We start from the raw sequence: 21,352 nt of genomic DNA on the forward strand, positions 1-21,352 counted from the left end.
ACACACACTTACTCACACCTGGATGTCTATATAATGCGTATATGATGTATTATATAATATTTCTTACAAAAACACTGATAAAACTGTTTTTATATAAAGTATAGAAGAAAAATAAATGGAGTTTTATTTACTCTTCTTTGTTTTGTTCTACACCACTTTTTGGAAATTTCCCACAAATAAAGTTTTATCTTAAAGGCTTATTATCTTCTAGTCTGTTCTTTGTGACATCAAGAGTGTGATTATAGTCTTTAAACACTACAGAACACTGGAGAGTGAGAACTAACATGAGCACTGGAGTGTGTGATTATGAGTGATGATCTTTTTACAGTCTTTTACAGTCATTGTGGTTATAAAACCAGGAGCTACTGAGCAACTCATAAAATAACTCAACATTTTCGATCATCACAGATCCAACACCAGCTTCTCCATGCCAGAGCCTTTAAACACTCCAGGAGGTCCAGTGTTCATACTCTACATGAAGTGGATCCAATAGGCACTGGTACGTCTCTAGATGGTTCAGGATGTTTGCGGGCATCTACTTCTTTAAAGGTCCACAATCTTCGTGAGGTTGACTGGAGCTGGAGGAACCTCAGGAAGCCTCGGGATGGGGAGAGAAAGAGAAGCAGTGGAGAGGAATTAACGTAGCTGCTGTTCATGATATTAACAGCACAAGTTGATAATGTGATGTGATCAGATGTTCTGGAGCACAAGGTTATGATGTGATGTGTGTTATGTGTAGAACTCACTAAAAAGATACGTCTTTAATCTACACTTAAACTGGGAGAGTGTGTCTGAGCCCCGAACACCGTCAGGAAGACTGTTCCAGAGTTTAGGAGCTAAATGTGAGAATGTTCTACCACCTTTAGTGGACTTTGCTATTCTACTACTAGAAGTCCAGAGTTTTGAGATCTCAGGGAGCGTGACGGATTGTAGCATGTTAGAAGCCTGGAGAGATACGTGGAGATTCAGTGCTTTATAAGTAAGTAGTAGTAGTTTGTAGTGGATTTGAATCTAAACAGGAAGCCAGTGTAGAAACGACAAGATTGGGGTTATATGGTGATATTTTCTCGACCTTGTAAGAACTCTGACTGCTGCATTCTGAACTAACTGAAGCTTGTTTATCAATGATGCAGGACATCCACCTAGTAATGCATTACAGTAGTCCAGTCTGGAGGTCATGAACGCATGGACGAGCTTCTCTGCATCAGATATAGACAACATGTTTCTTAGCTTAGAAATATTTCTAAGGTGGAAGAAGCTGTTTTTGTAACTTGGTTGATGTGATTTTTAAAAGACAAGTTGCTCTAAAATACCTCCCAGATCTTTTACTGTTGAACTAGTGGTTACAGAACATCCTTCTAAATGCAGGTTGAGATGCTGGAGCTTCTGTTTACTGGTTTTTGGGCCGATGAGCAGAAATAAAATTTTATCAGAATTTAATAGTAGAAAGTTATGAGTCATCCAGACTTTTATTTCTTTAACACACTCAGTTATCCAGGTTAATTGAGTGTATCGCCTGGTTTAGATGAGATATATAGCTGGGTATCATCAGCATAACAATGTAAACTAATTCCATGCCATCTAATATTTCCTAAGGGAAGCATGTATATTGTAAAAAGCAGGGGTCCTAGAACTGAACCTTGTTGCATGCCATAATTTACTAGCATTAACCTGGATAGCTCTTCATTTAAGTCTACAAAATAGTAACGATCAGACAGGTAGGATTTTAAACCAGCCTAATTCCTGTCCCTGAATGCCGATGTAATTTTGTAAGTGATCCAGGAGAAGATCATGATCTATAGTGTCGAATGCAGCAGTAAGATCTAGCAGAACTAACAGAGAGAAGTAGCCCTGGTCCGAAGCTAAAAACAGTGTGTGTGTGTGTGTGTGAATGTCGCTGTTGAAGGATGAAGACAATAAAACAACACACTTTTACACCTTCGTTTTATATTCTCACTGCACATTATTCACTGTACACTTACACACTCGAGTGTATGAGGGAGAATAACATGTTTATGAGCATGCATGGCTGATTATTGCAGGTTTCACTTCTCCTTCATCTTTCACTCTCTCTCTCTTTCTCTGTGTCTTCCGTCCCATCTGCTGTTTTGTTTTCTCCTCATCCGATCATCTCTGATCATCATCACTGTATCAGTATGTACTCATGGTTTGTGTATGAAGGTGTGAGTTGGATCTTAAAACATTACACAGGGATTCAGAAACATGACGGATCCTAATGGTAAGTTTTGTGTGTGTGTGTGTGTGTGTGTGTGTGTGTGTGTGATTATGACAAAGAAAAATCTGTGTATTTTAGATTATTGCTAGTTATGATGATGGTTACAAACTCAATAGTACTTTTCCTCTTCTTCTTCTTCTTCTTCTTATTATTATTAATCATTATTATTATTATTACAGAGAAGCCCAAAGCTAAACAGCATTCAGGACCAAATCTAAACTCACCACAGGCCAGATTTGTCCTACGGGTCCTTATTATTATTATTATTATTTTAGCTCATAGCACTGTCAAATAATAAATATTAGTCCTGCTTGTTTCTCAGCTACTCATCATTCAATTTTTATTTGTATTTTATATTTATTCAATAATTTGTGATACTTGTGATATTTGTTTCATGTACTACTTTTGTTAGTAGTTTCACTTGTATAAGAAGAAACACAAGGTGTTTGGTGTGATATGACGTGTGTGGAAAACCCAAACTGTTGTTCCCCATAGGACACAAACACACACGCAAACACACATTTATAATATAGATATTGGGATCTTCAAGTATTTGAGTGAAAGTAAGTGTTGAACATACACATGAGAGGATGTGTGTGCTGATGGAAGAAGTGTGTATTGCACTGATATTTTCTGTTTTTGTGTGTATGTGTGTGTGTGGTGTCAAGTGTCATAATTACACTATGAAGTTCTGGAAGTGTTTGTGGGTTCTTTGGGCATGTGCATGCTTTGCCTCTCTGAAGGCTTCTTAGTTCTTAAGGTCGTCTTGTCTGTTGCTCTGAAGGTGAAGTCTCTACACTTTATTAGCACATGCACCTTTGTGGTTATACACGATTTCTGGTTAAAGCTTGTGGTGATGGACTTGGAGATGGTCATGTTATCAAAGTCCACATGGTGATGGAGTTTAGGGAGCATTGATTTGGGATCTATATAGTTGAAATCTCCGGCAATGATAAACAGTCCGTCAGGGTGAACATTCTGCAGGTCACTAACAGCCCCATAGAGGTCACACAGTGCCTCCTTAGCATTAGCACTGGGTCTTCATACCCGAGATCAGGAAGCTTCTCAAGTACATCATGCAGATTGGTTGTTGAATGATTTCTGTACTGTAACAGCGTCTGGTGGTCATATACATGAACACAACTGTCTCTGGTGTCCATGTACTTGGAAAAGTCGGCTAAAGTCACGTAAAGCACTATTTTAGATCTGAAGAATTATCTGAGGTAACAAAGAGGATCGGTGGAACAATTGTTACCTCAAATGTGTACTTTTTTGTTACCTCACAAATCAGTCTGGTGTTGATCAAAATGATTTCTGAGGTAACAAAAAAGAACAAAGCAGTGTACATTTTAGTCACCTAATATGTGGACTGTGAGATGAGTCTTCTTAGATCTGTTGACAGGAGAAAAAAGACAGGTTCATCCACACCGGAAAAAAACTCAGAAGATCCCAAAAATTGATGGCAATACTCACAGAAGTGCTGTTGAAAAGTGATGGTTTATTTACAGTGCTCGAGATGTGAACAGTCCCAGCAAAGGAGAAAAAGCAATGAGAAAATAAGATTATCTAACATTATTATATACACAATCTCTGAATTAAATAAATACTTATTTGCGCCTGCGCATTGTAATTCTGGCACTACATGACCAGGCCGCTGGGTGGCGCTCGTGTTGGGCAGCCGATTAGAGGAAAAGCAACACGAAAGACCTGCAACACAGCCGCCGACAAACACCTGAACACAGGTATTTACTCCATACAACAAAAACAAGTTCAGAGCATGTGTGTGTGTTTGTTTTTTGTGTTCATGCGTCGTGAATTACTGTCAGGAGATGAAAATAGAGTGAATTTATTTGTGTGTCTGAGACACCGGTGTGTTAAGAGCGTGTTTTTTAACAACAAAAAGTAATGATTTCTGAGGTAACAAAATAAAAATAATGATTTCTGAGGTAACAAAAAACGGTAATGATTTCTGAGGTAAAAAAAGTAATGATTTGTGAGGTAACCACAAAAAGGTACACTAAAAAAAAAAAAAATAGACTTTGGATTAAAAAAAAATCATGGAAAGTATTTCCACATGATTACATTTCTTATTTTAAAACACAAAGCCATCATTTTCAGACAATTTGTAATACTTAAGTGGGTTCAGCTTAATTTTTTAGTCTCCATTATACTTATTTGCAAAGTTTCCTTCCAACTTTATTTGCTTTAGCTGGGTTAACACAATTTATTGGTGTTGATTCAACTTTTTTATTCATGTTTAGTTATACTTCATTTATTTGTGACTATCTAACTCAATTGTATTAAGTAATTAAAACTACAGTTAAACAAGTTGGCCAAACAAAAGTAGGTAATGCTGAAAGAGAGCCATTGAATCACATGGAAATACTTTCCATGATTGATTTAAGTACATTCTAAGTAAAGTATTACATTTGAATTTACATTAAAAGCTTGACGCACAAAGTCTACTTGGTATTAAGTGTAGAAATATGAACACAAAACCACTGGTCATCAAGTTTAATTAACAAAGGGCAATGAGTCACATAAGTGCACACCATTCTTTGCACAAAGTTGTTGGTTTTGTAACATTTTTACATTTACAAATTTCTTAAAAACATGAAACATAGTAAATAAAAAAAAACTTTTTATTTTTATTACTATATGGATGAACCATAGTACATGGTATTGTTTAAACTTAAAATTGTTTTAAAGCAAACCACTATAAAATAATAAAATCTGAAAAAAGTAATAATGCATGTAAAAAAAGTTTCCGGTATATTTAATTTTTCAAATGTTTTATAGCACCCCACCTCAAATAATTAGACCTGTCCCATAAAATGTCAGTGAATTTAAACCTTTAACAAAGGAATGATTGAATAATATTCACTTTACTTTACTGACATAATTGTTTTAAGAGTGCGTATTTTTGCAGAAAGCCTGTTCCCATTCAGCTCTAAGATTATTTTTTGCAAAGCTTCAAACGTATATTTATGTTCTGGAGGGTAGCATAGATTTAAAGAATTTACTAAGGCAAGCAATATGGCCAATGCAAAAGGTACATTCCCCAGTTCACAGAGTACAGTCAACCCCATTAGAATGACACCCACATCCTCTGGGGGATCAGTAAGCTCATCACCTTCATGTCGAACAACATAGATGCCAAAGACGGTCTCTTCCATGGCTGTGTGTCTGCTTACATCATCTGCCTATAAAAAAAAAATAAAAAAATCAGTTCTTTTAAACCCCGATGTTAATTACATCCCACCTCATCCCTTAATTAAATCCCTTTTCATAACATGTTATAAACAAATTAATGTACAACAGCTAACAGTTAAATTATCACAAAATATAACCAGATCTTTGAAATGCCTCTCTTACACATATTTAAAACTGATGTGACCCACAAGAAACACCCGTGAATGATCACAGAGACTATTCCCTTACTGAAGCTAAAGGTATAACAACATACCATGTATTCCTTCACCAGCTTCTCCGGATCTTCATTCAAGTACACACAAAGTCCCTTTTGGATGCATTCACGTCCAATAACAATGCTATTGTTCTGCAAATTAGAGAATAAACACGTGAATTTCTACATGGAAGTGCAAAATGAAATTATATAACGAGTTATAATATAATATAATATATGTTTCTTCCCCATAAAAATTAAATTAAGATTTCAAAGTTAAAAGTGATTTAGTTTACATTTTAATTCATTTTAAAAGTGTATAACAAGATTTGCTCTTACCTTTTCACAAGAGCGCGAAAAACAGGTGAAATCCCGAAGCCAGGCGTTGCTTAAATCTCGCGATATCGGCGGTGAAGTTTCCGGAAGCGCGTGAGAGTTTGATTGTGTTACGTTATTTTAACATGAATGAATCTATTAAAAGCTAAGTAATGGACCTTATAGAAAATCCTACATGATTTATTTGCGTATATTTAATAAACATAAAATTATATTATACGGAATGTAGGTTACATTTAAGTAAATTAAACATGCAGCAGAATTCATTTTTTTTAGTGTAATGATTTGTGAGGTAAAAAAAAAGTAATGATTTGTGAGGTAACAACAAAATTTCTGAGGTAAGCAAACAAAGAAATTCGTTGTAATTTTTCTGTTACCTCAGAAATCAGTCTGCTGATCATAATGATTTCTGAGGTAAAAAAAGACACTGCAGTTCACTTGGTACCTCAGAAATCATTACTTTTATTTGTTACTGCAGAAATAATCTTGAGCAGCACCAAACTGTGTACTTGTACATTTGTAATGATTTTTATTGATGTTATGAAATGTTATGTAAATGACTCACTCGTTAAACACATAATATAGAAATGATTATTAGCCTGCTGGCTAACAGCAATACTTTATTTTAAAATGATGCTCAAATCCCTTTATCTTTAAGATTGAGTTTTTTTCCAGAGCTTTGAGTCTCTGCTTAAACATCAACAAATGTGAGTTAATGTCAGTTAAAAGCTTTTATTCATATTCTATAATCAAGTTACATACATAAAAACAGTAATTAATAAAAACAAACAAACAAAACAAAAAACAAGTAAAACTAAAATCCTAAAAATCCTTTAATAGTGAAACCCAAAAGAAACTCAGTTCCTGCTGCAGAGAGATTCATCAATAAGAGGAAGAATTTTACTCTGTAAATCTGAACGATTGTTTAGAGAAACTTATGCAAACCCAGAAGAGATGCAGATGGAGGGAAAGGAATTGGTGAAGTTCAGCTGTTTGTTCCAACTGTAATTTTAATGCAGATGATGGAGGAACTGACTTCTGAAGAAGCTGCTGATTTGTTTCATCTTTTACTTACTTTGGTGTGTGTGTGTGTGTGTGTGTGTGTGTGTGTGTGACGTTTAATCAAAGCCTTTCTTCCCTGTAAAATTTTTATAGAACCTCAGATGTTCTGCTCTTTTTTTCTGTTTTGTTCATTTGTGTACACACACACACACACACACACACACACACACACTACGTCTTTTATCGCGGTGAGTCGACTCATTTCTGTGAATCAGCACCGACAAACCGATTCTCTTCGCTGTGCGGTCCCATGATCTGTGCCGCCTTTTCTCCGTGTTTTTCACGTCCGTGTGGACACGTGAAGGCGTTTTCACCTCATCAGACGGTCTGGTTAAGAGGTACCCCATGTTTTAGTGTGCAGGTGGTGAGGAGCCCCTGATGGAGAACCTTCTTCAGGACCCACATTCACATTCAGCACCAGTGGGACACCGTATGGAGTTCAGGATGGAGCAGTTTCTAAAGGGAGGAAAAAGACTGACTTTCCTCTCCTCCACAACATCTCCACTACATGCTGTTATTACTGACAGAACTTTTTCTTCTATTTATTGCTCATTAAAGTGAACTGGACTTGGAGTGCGATAAAAGTATTTCTGTTTCCAACTCGTTGAAGAGTCGGCTCAAAGTATCGGTTTAAAGAGTCGATTCAGTCTACCGAAAGTGAAAGTGTGTCTCAGTCTCGACTCCATTTTGAGGAGCGGTTAGAAAAACACAAAGATCTTCACCAGCAGCCAGAAGCGGTGAGATTCATGTCCAACAACAAGCAGTGCTGAAGAAAAGTGGGTGAGTTTTTCCTAGAAACGACTTTCTATCGGAATAATGCGTTTGTGTTTTCTCTGTAATGGAGTTTGTGGAAAGACCGCAGGGAAACTGCGCCACAGCAGCCGAAATGGAGGCCAACAGTTTCTGCCCAAATTCCTCAGTTGGATTTGATGATGTTCTGAGTTTATTGAGGAGGATCTGACATGAGAACACCGGGATTGTTTGGTTGTTCCAAGCTGATCCTGGAGTTGTTGTCATGGCTCAGGATGATTTCCCGTAAACAGGAGCAGATCATGGCTTTCTAAGCGGAGGAGATACAGGAAGTGTGGAGCAGAGACATGTTCATGAAGACATGAGCTTCACGAATTCAGTGCGGAATGCGGGATCCACTGGATCCTTTATCACAGCACGATAGATTCCTTCAGGACAGATGGGCTTTTTCTCCTGTTTCCTTCATCACGTGACCTGGGGATTTCCCCATACACGTTTAAGACAGAGACCCTCACTGACCGATTCGGTCCGGTTCTGTTTTAACTCGTCCTCCATCTTGTTCCGGCAAAGTTCAAACAAATCTAACTAAAATAAAACCACGTGTGTATTTAATAACTGATATCAGAGGTTTGTGATCTACATGGGATACAAAATGTATGAATTCTGGAGGAGTTAATGATCCCATGCAGTGATTTCTATTACAGAATCATGAATGTTTTATATGCGGTGGCCCCTGAGGGTCTGAAGAGCACAAACATTTTATATTTTTATTCTGCATCATCTTACTGACCTGTTGTTAATTAACCTACTTTATTGTAAAATGTTTCTCAAACTGTTGAATTCAAAGAAAACGTATAGTAACTTCTTTTTCAATAAAATTATTATTATATATTTTTTAATTTAAACATTTAATATGTTTTCTATGTTCTGATGTGAATAAAATACGGATTTATGAGGTTTGCACAACATTGCATTGTTTTTTATTTACTCTGTGTCCCAACCTTTTTGGAATTGGGTTTATAATAATAATAATAATAATAATAATAATAATAATAATAATAATAACAACAATATTATTAATATTATTAACATTAAAGACTATATAATTTCTATTAATCATCTCTAATCTTTTGTAGGTTTAGTGTTATGACACTGTTATTGTTGTGTTGTTATATATGTTGTTTATGTGTATTTGTGTACAGAGAACTTTTACCTGAACCAAGATTGCAGCAGCATTGGCGTGTCACAGCAACGAACCAAAGCAGTCAATGAGGCGTCTGTGTCTGTCTATGGATTTTACCTGTAATGAGACTTTAGAAGAAGATTTTCCCCCCAGTTTTAACTGCATGTTGTTTTTGTGTTTATAGGAATGTGATTAATTCCAGCAGAAGAGATCTGCGTCTTCAGGACTCTGCGTCTTCACGAGCATTAAAAAATGGAGATTCCTGATCAGGGCACAGATCATGTGACCTCACCCTCAAAAGACGGGTAACCTGCCATGTTCTAGTGTTTTACTAATGAACTGTTCATATCTGCTGTAAGGAAGTGTTTTATCCTCTGTCGCATGGACAGGATACCCTCGAATTCAGCCTTTCGTCTCGATCTCTGCTCTCCTACAAGGGCTTGGGGAAGTCTCAATGAAACACATGAGTCAGCTTTCAGTTACAAAGTTTATTGTCTCACACATGAAGATATACTTCCAAAGAGAATGAGAGAAAGGGGATTGGCTGCCAGGTGTGTGTGTGTGTGTGTGTGTGTGTGTGTGTGTGTGTGTGAACAGAACCACTGTGTGTGCAAAGTAACACATGCCACAAAAAGATGGTTGAGGGTACGGTCAACAGAAGCATACATAAAGGTTATTCTAGGTCTGCACACAACACAGCAACAAGATCCATATTAACATATTGTGAGAACATAAAAACTGTTGACGAAAATAACTCCACATCTGGTCATCTGGTCATGTTATTCGTTTAGGAGAAGCAACAAAACGCAGATTAACCAACCAAAAGGCAAGTTTGGGTTTTCTCACAGCGTAAGGGTATGAAGAGAGGATACAGACAAGAACTGAGTCTTCTGGGTCAAACTAATGTAGGACTAGTGATCAAGGATATCTCACATCTGCATTATGGAGTTTCTATTGAAATAATAACTAATATTTATGTTAAGAATAAAACTGCAGCAGTCAATTGAAAAAGTTTTTGATGTAATTGTTCCACAACTGTTTATTTGTTGCCTTTTGATTAGTTTTTGTATTTATACTCCCATGTTTCCATTGTCTCTTTGTGAAGACCTGTTTGTTCCTGCTCTTAGTCTATTCCAGGCATGGTAGCATGTGTATATAAGCAGCACTATGGAGATCTGCTACTATCAGCATTTTGTTGTATTTCAAGTTAAATGAAACAAGATTGTGGATTTTGAAGGATCTATACTGCAGGGGTGTTTGTTCCTGTTCACAATCTGTGTTCTGTATGCTACTATTCCTAGTGTGTAAGAAGTGAGAAAGATTAGAATGAATTTTAAACAGAAATATTGTGATTATAACTGATTATATAAATTTGTCTACAAATCTTACAAACAATGAAATTCTGTCTCATGTCCATTTCTATAATTTTCTACAGTAAACTACAGAGAGAGAGATCACACTCACCACAACCCAGCTGTGTCTCCATGAAGAGTGATCGGTCTATGGATCGTCCTCTCTACTTCAGTACTGAAAACCCCTCACCTGGACCCAGGTAACATCCCATAATTCTCATAGATAAAGTCACAGTTAATGGCTGCACTACACCGTCATTAGCAGCTATTTAGAAAATATCTTTACATTATGTTGGGAGCTGCCAGGATAAACGCATCTCCTGCCTTGGGTCAGTTTAAAGGGGCATATTGTTTCTGTGTTTGTATATATAAGTCGGAAAACAACCTGGATTTATAAAAGTTACAGTCTAAAATCTTTTTCTTTTTCATCCGTCTCCATCCACCCCTGTCCTCTATATCTGCCTCTTTCAAACCAAACTACCTGCATGTCTTCCCTCACCACATCCATAAACCTCCTCCTTGGTCTTCTTCTTTTCCTCCTTCCTGGTGTCTCCATCCTTAGCATTCTCCTACTGATATACACCATGTCCCTCCTCTGCACATGTCCAAACCATCTCAATCTCACCTCCCTCACCTTGTCTCCAAAACGTCCTACATGCGCTGTCCCTCTAATAAACTCATTTCTAATCCTGTCCATCGTCGTCACTCCTAATAAACATCTCAACATCTTCAGCTCTGCTACCTCCAGCTCCACCTCCTGTCTTTTACTCAATGCCACTGTCTCTAATCCATACAACATCTCAGGTCTCACCACAGTCCTATAAACTTTCTCTTTCACTATACAATATAGTAAATAAAGCTGCAAGCAGCATTTTTGGGTCCAAGCACTCTGACTCAGTGAACAGAATGTTCTGTAGACCCTCCATAATCAGTGTACCAAATTTCAAATGGTTCTCATTGACCTGCAAAGACACTTTATTCAGAACAAGAAAAGAAAATTATTCATATTACTGTTATTAATGAAATAATTAGTTTATTTTTAATTATCATATTTATTTTGATACCACTTCCCAAAACCATGTCAGTAGGTCTGAATAATCAGCTATTTCTAAAGTTTAGAAAAAATACTTTTAGAAAAAATACCAGATTTTGTTGATTGTAAGTAAAAATGGTGTGTGTACTGTTTGACTGAAAGGTTCATTTTTATAAAGAGTCGGCATGAGCCAATAATTAAAGCCATGATATGAGACGTGTCTCCATACAGGCTTCACAAGATCAATTCTCCACTGTTTGAAAATGTTGAGCAGTAATGTATTACAGGCGTTTCATTGTGTTTTAGTTCGAGCTGCACAATTTGGGGAAAATCTCATGTTGTGATAATTATGGTAAATATTGCGATTGTGATATAATAAATGGTGGCATGAGTACACTTGATTGGTTATCAGGGAAATTGCACACAGATAAGTGATGATGCTGAAATATGTTTTTGTAAAACTACATAAAACTAAGACTTTCAAAATTAAACCTTTTGTACAAAATGAAATAGCATTTGCATTAAAGTATAAAAAATTACAGTTACAGTTACAGCTGAATTAAAAAAAAAACAATAAATAAAAACAAATTTCTCATAAAATTTAGTATTTGAAACATTTTGTCCAAACAAACAAAGCTGACTGATAGAGAGAGAGAGAGATACTGGGAAGAGCTGACGGTGTGTATGCAGGTTATGCGTTGGTGTGGAGGAAAGATGTGTGTTACCACAGTGTGTGTGTGTGTGTGTGTGTGTGTGTGTGTGTGTGTGTGTGTGTGTGTCTCCACTCAGCAGAACCATGAATAGTGATGGGTCTATGGATCCTCGTCTGAACTTCAAAATGGAATCTTCTCTCCTTACCCCTTACATCCCATAATTCTCCTAGTTACAGTCACAGTTAATGACTAAAGCTGGAATTCAGATCTCTTGATTTATTTTCATCTTTTACTCTCAAATCAAAAAGTATTCAGTGTCGAGCAAAAACCCAAAGAACTGGACTTCCAATTTCACTCTAACAGAGAGTACTTCCAAAACTTTTGGAGGTTTGTGTAGGAAGAATAGAAAATGAGGAAAAAGTGACAAATTTAAACTGGGGCACATTTAATTCTCCAGGTGCACAATGTTGCAGTTCAAGTTTATTTCTATTGAGATTTTCACAATGGATTTTGTCTCGAAGCAGCTTTACAGAAATTAAGAATTATGGAACAAAAATTTAAACATAGTGAACGATGTGTGTTTATCCCTGATGAGCAGCCATGGTGACTGTGGTGAAGGAAAAACTCCTTTAGATGTTATGAGGAAGAAACCTTGAGAGGAACCAGACTCAAAAGCAGAACCTCATCCTCATTTGGTGACATCAACATAAGCACTTAAGTGTGTGATTATGACTGATGATCTTTCTACAGTCTTCTACAGTCATTTGTGGTTTTAAACCAAGGAGCTACTGAGCAACTCATAAAATAGCATCTGAGATTATCATCATAGATCCAACACCAGCTTCTCCATGCCAGAGCCTTTAAACACTCAATGATGGAGAAACATCATATGTAGAAAGTTATTTTTTATAGGGTGGGATGTGACTGGAGCTGGTGCAACCTCAGGATTAGCATAGCTGCTCTTCATGATATTAACAGTACAAGTTGATAATGTGCATGTGATCAGATGTTCTGGAGCACAAGGTTATGATGTGATGTGTGTTATGTGTAGAACTCGCTAAAAAGATACGTCTTTAATCTGCACTTAAACTGGGAGAGTGTGTCTGAGCCCCGAACACTGTCAGGAAGACTATTCCAGAGTTTAGGAGCTAAATGTGAAAATGTTCTACCACCATTAGTGGACTTTGCTATTCTAGGAACTACTAGAAGTCCAGAGTTTTGAGATCTGAAGGAGCGTGATGGATTGTAGCATGTTAGAAGACTGGAGAGATACATGGAGATAAACCATTTAGTGTTTTGTAGGTAAGTACCAGTAGTTTGTAGTCGATTTGAAACTTCACAGGTAGTCAGTGTAGGGACAAGAAGATTTGGACAAACTGTAGCTTGTTTATTAATGATGGAGGACATCCACCTAGTAATGCATTACAATAGTGTGTTCTCCAAGTGTTCCTGCTCTCACTACAATTATTGTAGTACAATTTGTGTTCAGGTTTAGACTCCAGTATTAAAGTGAGGAACATTGAGATCTTTAACACTTGTTGTTTTTGTTCCCAGTGTTCTACAGAAGGCAGGAGACAGAAGAGAGAAAAACATCATCACAGCTACAGGGTACGATCAAAACCAACACCATGACTGTGACACTGACACACTGCTATTCTAAAGCTCTCTGCTGTTAGTAACTACAGAGTGATTAGATGATAGAAAACCTCTAGTAGAATAAAGTAAATCCACAGTGAGAACATCATAAAGATCTATCTAGCAGGAAAATGTAAACTTATACTCCAATAATTGGAGCCCATGTCTCACTATGTCTTCCTTCTTCGTCCTGTCACAGATACGACCCAGAATCCACTGCTGCAGATGAATTCCAGAAGAAGTTCAAGTTCAATCTGATGAAGAAGTTTCAGTGTTTGAATGGACTGATGCTTAAGCATGAAAACCGAACACTCCTGAATGAGATCTACACAGAGCTCTACATCACAGAGGGAGACAGTGGAGACATCAATAAAGAACATGAGGTGAAACAGATCGAGGCAGCGTCCAGGAGGAACCCAACTAAGGACACACCGATCAAATGCAGTGACATCTTTAAACCCCTACCTGAACAAGACAAATTCATCATGAAGGTTCTGACAAAACCCTTATCTGAACAAGATGAAGAACCCATCAGGAGAGTTCTGACAAAGGGAGTAGCTGGAATTGGAAAAACAGTCTCTGTGCAGAAGTTTGTTCTGGACTGGGCTGAAGGGAAAACAAACCAGGACGTCCACCTCATATTCCCACTTCCTTTCAGAGAGCTGAATTTGATGAGGAGCAGAAACTGAGTCTGGTGGAGCTCCTTCATGTGTTTTTTAAGGAGATGAAAGAAATGGACATTTCCAGGTTGGAGAAGGTTTTGTTCATTTTTGATGGTTTGGATGAGTGTCGTTTTCCTCTGGATTTCCAGAAGACAGTGAGAGTGTGTGATGTAACTGAATCAGCACCAGTGCATGTGCTGCTGATAAACCTGATCAAAGGGAACCTGCTTCCCTCTGTTCTCATCTGGATCACCTCCAGACCAGCAGCAGCTGATCAAATCCCCTCTGAGTGTGTAGATCGAGTCACAGAGATACGAGGATTCAATGACCTTCAGAAGGAGGAGTACTTCAGGAAGAGGATCAGTGATCAGAACCTGGCCAATAAGATCATCACACACCTGAAGTCATTAAGAAGCCTCTACATCATGTGCCACATCCCAGTGTTCTGCTGGATTTCAGCTGCTGTTCTAGAGAGAATGTTGGGTGAAGCAGAGAGTGGAGAGATCCCCAAGACTCTGACTCAAATGTACACGCACTTCCTCATCATTCAGACCAACATCATAAGAGAGAAGTACCTACAGAAGCAGGAGAGCGATGAAGAAATGCTTCTCAAACTGGGGAAACTGGCTTTCCAGCAGCTGGAGAAACAAAACCTGATCCTCTATGAGGACGACCTGACAGAGTGTGGCATTGATGTGACAGAAGCAGCAGTGTATTCAGGTGTGTGTACGCAGATCTTCAGAGAGGAGTTTGGGCTTCACCAGAATAAAGTGTACTGCTTTGTTCATCTGAGCATTCAGGAACATCTTGCAGCTCTGTATGTGCACCTGACCTTCATGACGGAGCAGAGAAATGTTCTTAAACAGAATCAGGCCTGTGAGACACTTTCAGATGTACACTGGAGTGCTGTAGATCAGGCGTTCAAAAGTCAGACTGGACATCTGGATCTTTTCCTCCGCTTTCTTCTGGGTCTCTCACTCGAGTCCAATCAGAAACTTCTACGTTCCTTAGCAACACAGACAGGAAGTAGCTCCCAAAACAAAGAGGAAACAGTTTGGTACATCAAGGAGAAAATCAGTAGCGAACTTTCTACAGAGAAATGCATCAATCTGTTCCACTGTCTGAATGAACTGGGTGATGATTCTCTAGTGGAGGAAATCCAGCAGTATCTGAAATCTGGAGCACAAAGTGAACTCTCTTCTTCTCAGTGGTCTGCTCTGGTGTTTGCGTTACTGACATCAGCACAGGATCTGGAGGAATTTGACCTGAATAAATACATCACTCCAGATAAGATCAGAGATGAGATTCTTGTGAGATTGATGCCTGTGATTGCAGCATCCAGAAAAGCAATGTAAGTGAAGCTAAATGAAATTGTTCTACTGTTCCAGTGTTGAGAACAAATCAAAGGTCTGAGCTGTTCAGATGAATCGAACTCTGCAGGTGGTCAGTCTTGAATTGATTTTTTGAACTTATAAGCATAAGGACCTACCCAAAAAAGGATAAACTTTTGACTGAAGTGTGGAATGGAACCATTTGATGTGAGGATCGAGTCCTAAGAGTTCAGTCAATTAAATTGTAATTATAAGGGTCCTCAATGTAACTTCACTTGGAAATCTCATTAGTAGAGAGTGCATTTAAGCCCTCTGATTCATGTGGATAAGTTTTATTTGGTTTGATATTGTAATTTTAGTAATGTCATGTTGATGCACAAGTTTTGCTGCAAAGGGGCTTTGAGTTTGTTGAAACTTTTTAGGTTTACCAAAGGGTAAAAAGAATCTTTGAGAACTGTTTTTGTTCTTCACCTGAAGCTATTTTTTTCTAAAGAAACATAATTTTTTCCTTAATAGTGAAAAATAACTGTTGTAAGTTTATTTAGCAGTTACTTTGCTGAGGAATAGGGGTGTTTCATGAATGTGAAAAGGAACTGCTAACTCACCACACATACTTACACTTCAGGAGGCCACAATATATATACATCTACAAACCCGATTCCAAAAAAGTTGGGACACTGTACAAATTGTGAATTAAAAATGAATGCAATAATTTACAAATCTCATAAACTTATATTTTATTCACAATAGAATATAGAAACATATCAAATGTTGAAAGTGAGACATTTTAAAATGTCATGCCAAATACTGGCTCATTTTGGATTTCATGAGAGCTACACATTCCAAAAAAGTTGGGAGAGGTAGCAATAAGAGACCGGGAATGGTAAATGTACATATAAGGAACAGCTGGAGGACCAATTTGCAACTTATTAGGTCAATTGACAACAATCCACTGTGCCATTCGCTGTTGCCGGCTAAAACTCTGTAGGTCAAAAAAGAAGCCATATCTAAATATTATCCAGAAGCTCAGGCGTTTTCTCTGGGCCAAGGCTCATTTAAAATGGACTGTGGCAAAGTAGAAAACTGTTCTGTGGTCAGACGAATCAAAATTTGAAGTTCTTTTTGGAAAACTGGGACACCATGTCATCTGGACTAAAGAGGATAAGGATAACCCAAGTTGTTCTCAGCGCTCAGTTCAGAAGCCTGCATCTCTGATGGTATGGGGTTGCATGAGTGCATGTGGCATGGGCAGCTTACACATCTGGAAAGGCATCATCAATGCTGAAAGGTATATCCAAGTTCTAGAACAACATATGCTGCCATCCAGACGTCGTCTCTTACAGGAAGACCTTACATTTTCCAACATGACAATGCCAGACCACATACTGCATCAATTACAATATCATGGCTGTGTAGAAGAAGGATCCGGGTAATGAAATGGCCACCCTGCAGTCCAGATCTTTCACCCATAGAAAACATTTGGCACATCATCATGAGGAAGATGCGACAAAGAAGACCTGAGACAGTTGAGCAACTAGAAGCCTGTATTAGACAAGAATGGGACAACATTCCTATTCCTAAACTTAAGCAACTTGTCTCCTTAGTCCCTAGAAGTTTGCAGACTGTTATAAAGAGAAGAGAGGACGCCACACAGTGGTAAACATGGCCTTGTCCCAAGTTTTTTTTTTTTGATGTTTTGATGCCATGAAATTTAAAATCAACTTATTTTTCCCCTAAAATTATACATTTTCTCAGTTTAAACATTTGATATGTCATCTGTGATGTGTTCTGAATAAAACATTGAAATTTGAAACTTCCACATTATTGCATTCTGTATTTATTTACAATTTGTACAGTGTCCAAACTTTTTTGGAATCAGGTTTGTACTAACCTGAACCCCACACTTCCTGTTCCTGTAGTATAGTATACAATGAGGTAAGCGAAAACATATACGCATTGTGCATAGTGACACAGCAATGGGGTGAGGTCTAAGATCTTTACTTTCCATGTCTCCCTGGATAAAGTTTTAATTTTTTTTCTACTAGTCAGGATTGGCCTCCCCGTTAGATGATATTTGTGATGAAAGTAAGATGGTACAGTGAAGCTTTGAGGACTTGTTTGATCTTTTGCATTACTGTTGGTTCATTATCTTTTATTTCCTTCAGTATCAGGTGCGATACAATTGGAGAGGAAAGTGGGGAAGCTCTGACCTCAGTGCTCAACTCAGAAACCTCCAGTCTGAGAGAACTGCATCTGACTGTTGATACACTGGATCTGTCTGAGAATAAACTGCGAGACTCAGGAGTGAAGCGTCTCTCTGCTCTACTGGAGAATCCTGAGTGTAAAGTGAAAGATCTGGGGTAAGATCATCTCTCTGAGAGACACAAGAACTCACTAAAAGCTGCAGTGAATTGTTGTATACAGTGTTGTTTTTCAGGTGAAATTTGCTGTAGCAGTACAACATCCAGAACAAATCTATCAGTAATGAAACTTCTCACTTCCACTAATCATTAATGCACTTTATATAAAAGACCCATATGTTAGATCTATATACTTATGTATGTGTTGCTGGTTTGATTCATGTCAAGAAGCTTTTATTGTCATTTCAACCATATATATCTGACTCAGTACACAGTGAAATAAAACAACATTCCTCCAGAATCCTGGTGCTACATTAAACAACATTAAGCTACATCACAGAAAACATAGTACTAAGGACTAGTAAGTGTCTTCGCCACATAAAGTGCATCGTGTGCAAACTTTTGCAAACAATGCAAGACAAACAGTGCAAAGACAGCACAAGACAGTGTAGAACAAATACACAAAACGCAAATTACTGCCGCCAGTTAACCTGCTGTATATTACACAGTGCAGTGTGTTGGAGAGAACTGAGTACAGGAGTGAATATTGAACAAAAAATAAACAAAAGGGTTTGTGCAAAACAGCAACAGCAGCAGTCTAAAAAAAGATTTGCAAAAAGAGTTTGTAGTAATGTTCTTTATAAAGTTCTGTGTTGAACTGCAAAGGTTCAAGCTCTTCAAAGAGGGTTCAAATGTTGTTTTCTCCAATTCATTTGGCCATTAGTGCTTCTTTGCTTTTAATCCCCATGATGGCTAGCACTATGCGTGTACACATGAAAACGGAGCAAAGGGCTGACTCTGAAGTCATGGATGCAGTCTTGGATGGATCCAAATGCAGCAAACGTTTCTAGGTTACATATGTAATCCTAGTTCTCTGGGGGAACGAGACATTCAAGGAAAGGACCACCCTCAGCCCCATGAGAGCGGCGGGAAATACCACTGAAATGCCGCTGTTGTCTCCTGAACCTGTCAGCGATCGCCCTTACCTACAGCGTTGCCTGAACAGGCCAGGAGGAGCCACCAGGGCATTCAGGAGGAAAGGACCGATCTACGGCCCACGCCGTACCTTGGTGACCCTGCATTTAAAGCTAATGGCTGCACAGATTCACACACAAAGCGCTTACCTGAACAATTAAGATAATGTCTCTACCATCGCTCAGCCATTTTGTAGCTTCCTGGTTTACGAAACGTTGCCCACCAATGACGTCACGACTTGCCCATTTTGCCTGGATTTCACACATGATTCATAGCGTGGACAATGCGGGTGTTCCCAAAGCGTTTTCAAGTTCCTGAAAGGGAACATCTGTACCACTTTTACATCATGTTTCAACCACATTCAAGCACATTCACTAATAAATAAGTTATCTTATATTGATTTTGTATTCATTATAAACAACCCCAGTTACAAAAAAATGTTGGGTTACTGGATTTGAGCATATGCTGCTCTGAAACCTGTATATATCTTTCAGCATTGATGAAACCTTTTGAGATGTTAAAGCTGCACTATTGCACAACAAATCTATCAGAGATGCCGCTTTCTAACTAAGCACCGATAACAAGCTAGAAGGTCCCACACCTCTTTAGTCCGGTGGATGGGGAGCCAAATGTTGCCTAAAAGAATATAGAGTTTTGATTCGTCTGACCAGCTTTACTTTTCAAAGACTCGCACCATTTACATTTCTGGCCTTTTGTTGCCTCTGTCCCAATTTTTTTTAAATGTGTTGCTTCCATCAGTTACATAATTACCTTATTTTTTTCTTGTACATTATAAAATAGTTTTAAAATAATTTCCCTAATTTAAACATTTGACATTTTCTATGTTCTTTTGTGAATAAAATATGGGTTAATGAGATTTGCAAATCATTGAATTCTTTTTTTTCAATTTACATTTTACACCATGTCCCAACATTTTTTGTAATTGTGGTTGTAAGTTTGCTGCAACTTATTTTACAAAAAAGAAATCTGTCCATTTTGTCGTCTGGTAACTCACACTACATTATTGTCTAGACGAGGACTTCCATCAGTGTCTGTGATTGGTTCCTCACACCAACACTGCAGGAACGAGGGAGAACACAAATGATGTGTAATGTGTAGAAACTGAGAGAGTGAAGTGTGTGTCATTGTGTATCTGCAGGTTACGGAATTGTGATGTTTCAGTTGAAGGCTGTGCTGCTCTCGCTTCAGCTCTGAGATCAAACCCCTCACACCTGAGAGAACTGGATCTGTCTGAAAATAATGTAGGAGACTCAGGAGTGAAGTTTCTCTCTGCTGTACTGGAGAATCCTCACTGTAAACTGGAGATACTGAGGTAAGATCATCTCTCTGAGAGTCACATGACCTGCTCTTCAGTAACACACATTCTCTAATTTATTTATTTACACTACATTATTGTCTAGACGAGGACTTCCATCAGTGTCTGTGACTGGTTCCTCACACCAACACTGCAGGAACGAGGAGAACACAAAGGATGTGTAGTGTGTAGAAACTGAGAGAGTGAAGTGTGTGTCATTGTGTATCTGCAGGTTGTGGGATTGTGGAGTATCAGATGAAGGCTGTGCTGCTCTCGCTTCAGCTCTGAGATCAAACCCCTCACACCTAAGAAAACTTAATCTGTCCAGGAATACAGTAGGAGACTCAGGAGTGAAGTTTCTCTCTACTGGACTGGGGAATCCTCACTGTAAACTGGAGATACTGTGGTAAGATCATCTTTGATGTACGTATGTCAAGTCAAGTCAAGTCAAGTCAAGAGGCTTTTATTGTCATTTTACTATACACAGTGGTACACAGTACACAGTAAAAACGAAACAACGTTCCTCCGGAACCCTGGTGCTACACTAAACAACAAAACAACATAAAGTGCATCGAGTGCAGCCTGGTGCAAACAGTGCAAACAAAAGAACAGTGCAGACAGACAACACAAGACAAGACAAAAGACAAAAAACAAGTATAGCGCTGACTAGTAAACCTACTGTATACTTACATATACAGTACTGTGTGAGGTGAATGTAAAAACTATACCCAGGAGAAAGTATGAACAGAACAGAGCAATGTAGTGCAAAAAAAAAAAAAAAAACAGCAGCAAGGAGTGAAGCTGCAGCACAAAATGTGACTTAAAACCACTGCAATGTGTCTGAAATGACTGAGAAATTTACTAAACCATTGAAAATAATCACACAAACTTCAACTGGATTACAAGCTACAACTATTCTTTGTGGACTGCAGGGTTTAGAATCAGCAGTGACCTTCTTAAATGGTAACAATGTAGGAAAATTGAGACGTCACCAGTATTTCCTCTGTTTAACTGAGAGAGTGAAGTGTGTGTCATTGTGTATCTGCAGGCTGTATAAGTGTGG

At 38.1% G+C, this 21,352-nt stretch overlaps 2 protein-coding genes and 2 long non-coding RNA genes across 4 annotated transcripts in view; 3 read left to right on the top strand and 1 right to left on the bottom strand.

Moving 5' to 3' along the window:
• LOC124381870 overlaps positions 1-198 on the top strand; it is a 1,287-nt gene extending 1,089 nt beyond the window's left edge. The window contains exon 2 of the long non-coding RNA XR_006924934.1: positions 1-198. This exon is cut by the window's left edge and continues 327 nt beyond it. This is a non-coding gene — a long non-coding RNA (uncharacterized LOC124381870).
• The window catches only part of LOC124381845 (NLR family CARD domain-containing protein 3-like), a 65,951-nt gene that overhangs the window by 22,168 nt on the left and 22,431 nt on the right, over positions 1-21,352 (top strand).
• Positions 3,990-6,223, bottom strand: LOC124381872. Its single transcript, XR_006924936.1, has 3 exons — positions 5,982-6,223; positions 5,703-5,795; positions 3,990-5,439 (listed from the first exon to the last, which is right to left on the bottom strand). It is a non-coding gene; the product is annotated as an uncharacterized LOC124381872 (long non-coding RNA).
• LOC124381869 (NACHT, LRR and PYD domains-containing protein 3-like) lies at positions 7,485-14,357 on the top strand. The gene is made up of 5 exons (XM_046843758.1): positions 7,485-7,820; positions 9,158-9,278; positions 10,409-10,525; positions 13,566-13,619; positions 13,846-14,357. Exons 2-5 carry the CDS (start codon positions 9,226-9,228, stop codon positions 14,333-14,335), a joined length of 714 nt encoding a protein of 237 aa, XP_046699714.1. The 5' UTR covers positions 7,485-7,820; positions 9,158-9,225; the 3' UTR covers positions 14,336-14,357.

The sequence above is a fragment of the Silurus meridionalis genome, chromosome 29, assembly GCF_014805685.1.
Source record: "Silurus meridionalis isolate SWU-2019-XX chromosome 29, ASM1480568v1, whole genome shotgun sequence".
Taxonomy (NCBI): Eukaryota; Metazoa; Chordata; class Actinopteri; order Siluriformes; family Siluridae; genus Silurus; species Silurus meridionalis.

Bases quoted from the DNA above. Each gene is read 5' to 3' on its own strand.
- LOC124381869 (XM_046843758.1), top strand. From the start codon at position 9,226: ATGGAGATTCCTGATCAGGGCACAGATCATGTGACCTCACCCTCAAAA. The intron at 9,279-10,408 runs GTAACCTGCCAT...AATTTTCTACAG, and splicing joins ACCTCACCCTCAAAAGACGG to TAAACTACAGAGAGAGAGAT. The intron at 13,620-13,845 runs GTACGATCAAAA...GTCCTGTCACAG, and splicing joins AACATCATCACAGCTACAGG to ATACGACCCAGAATCCACTG.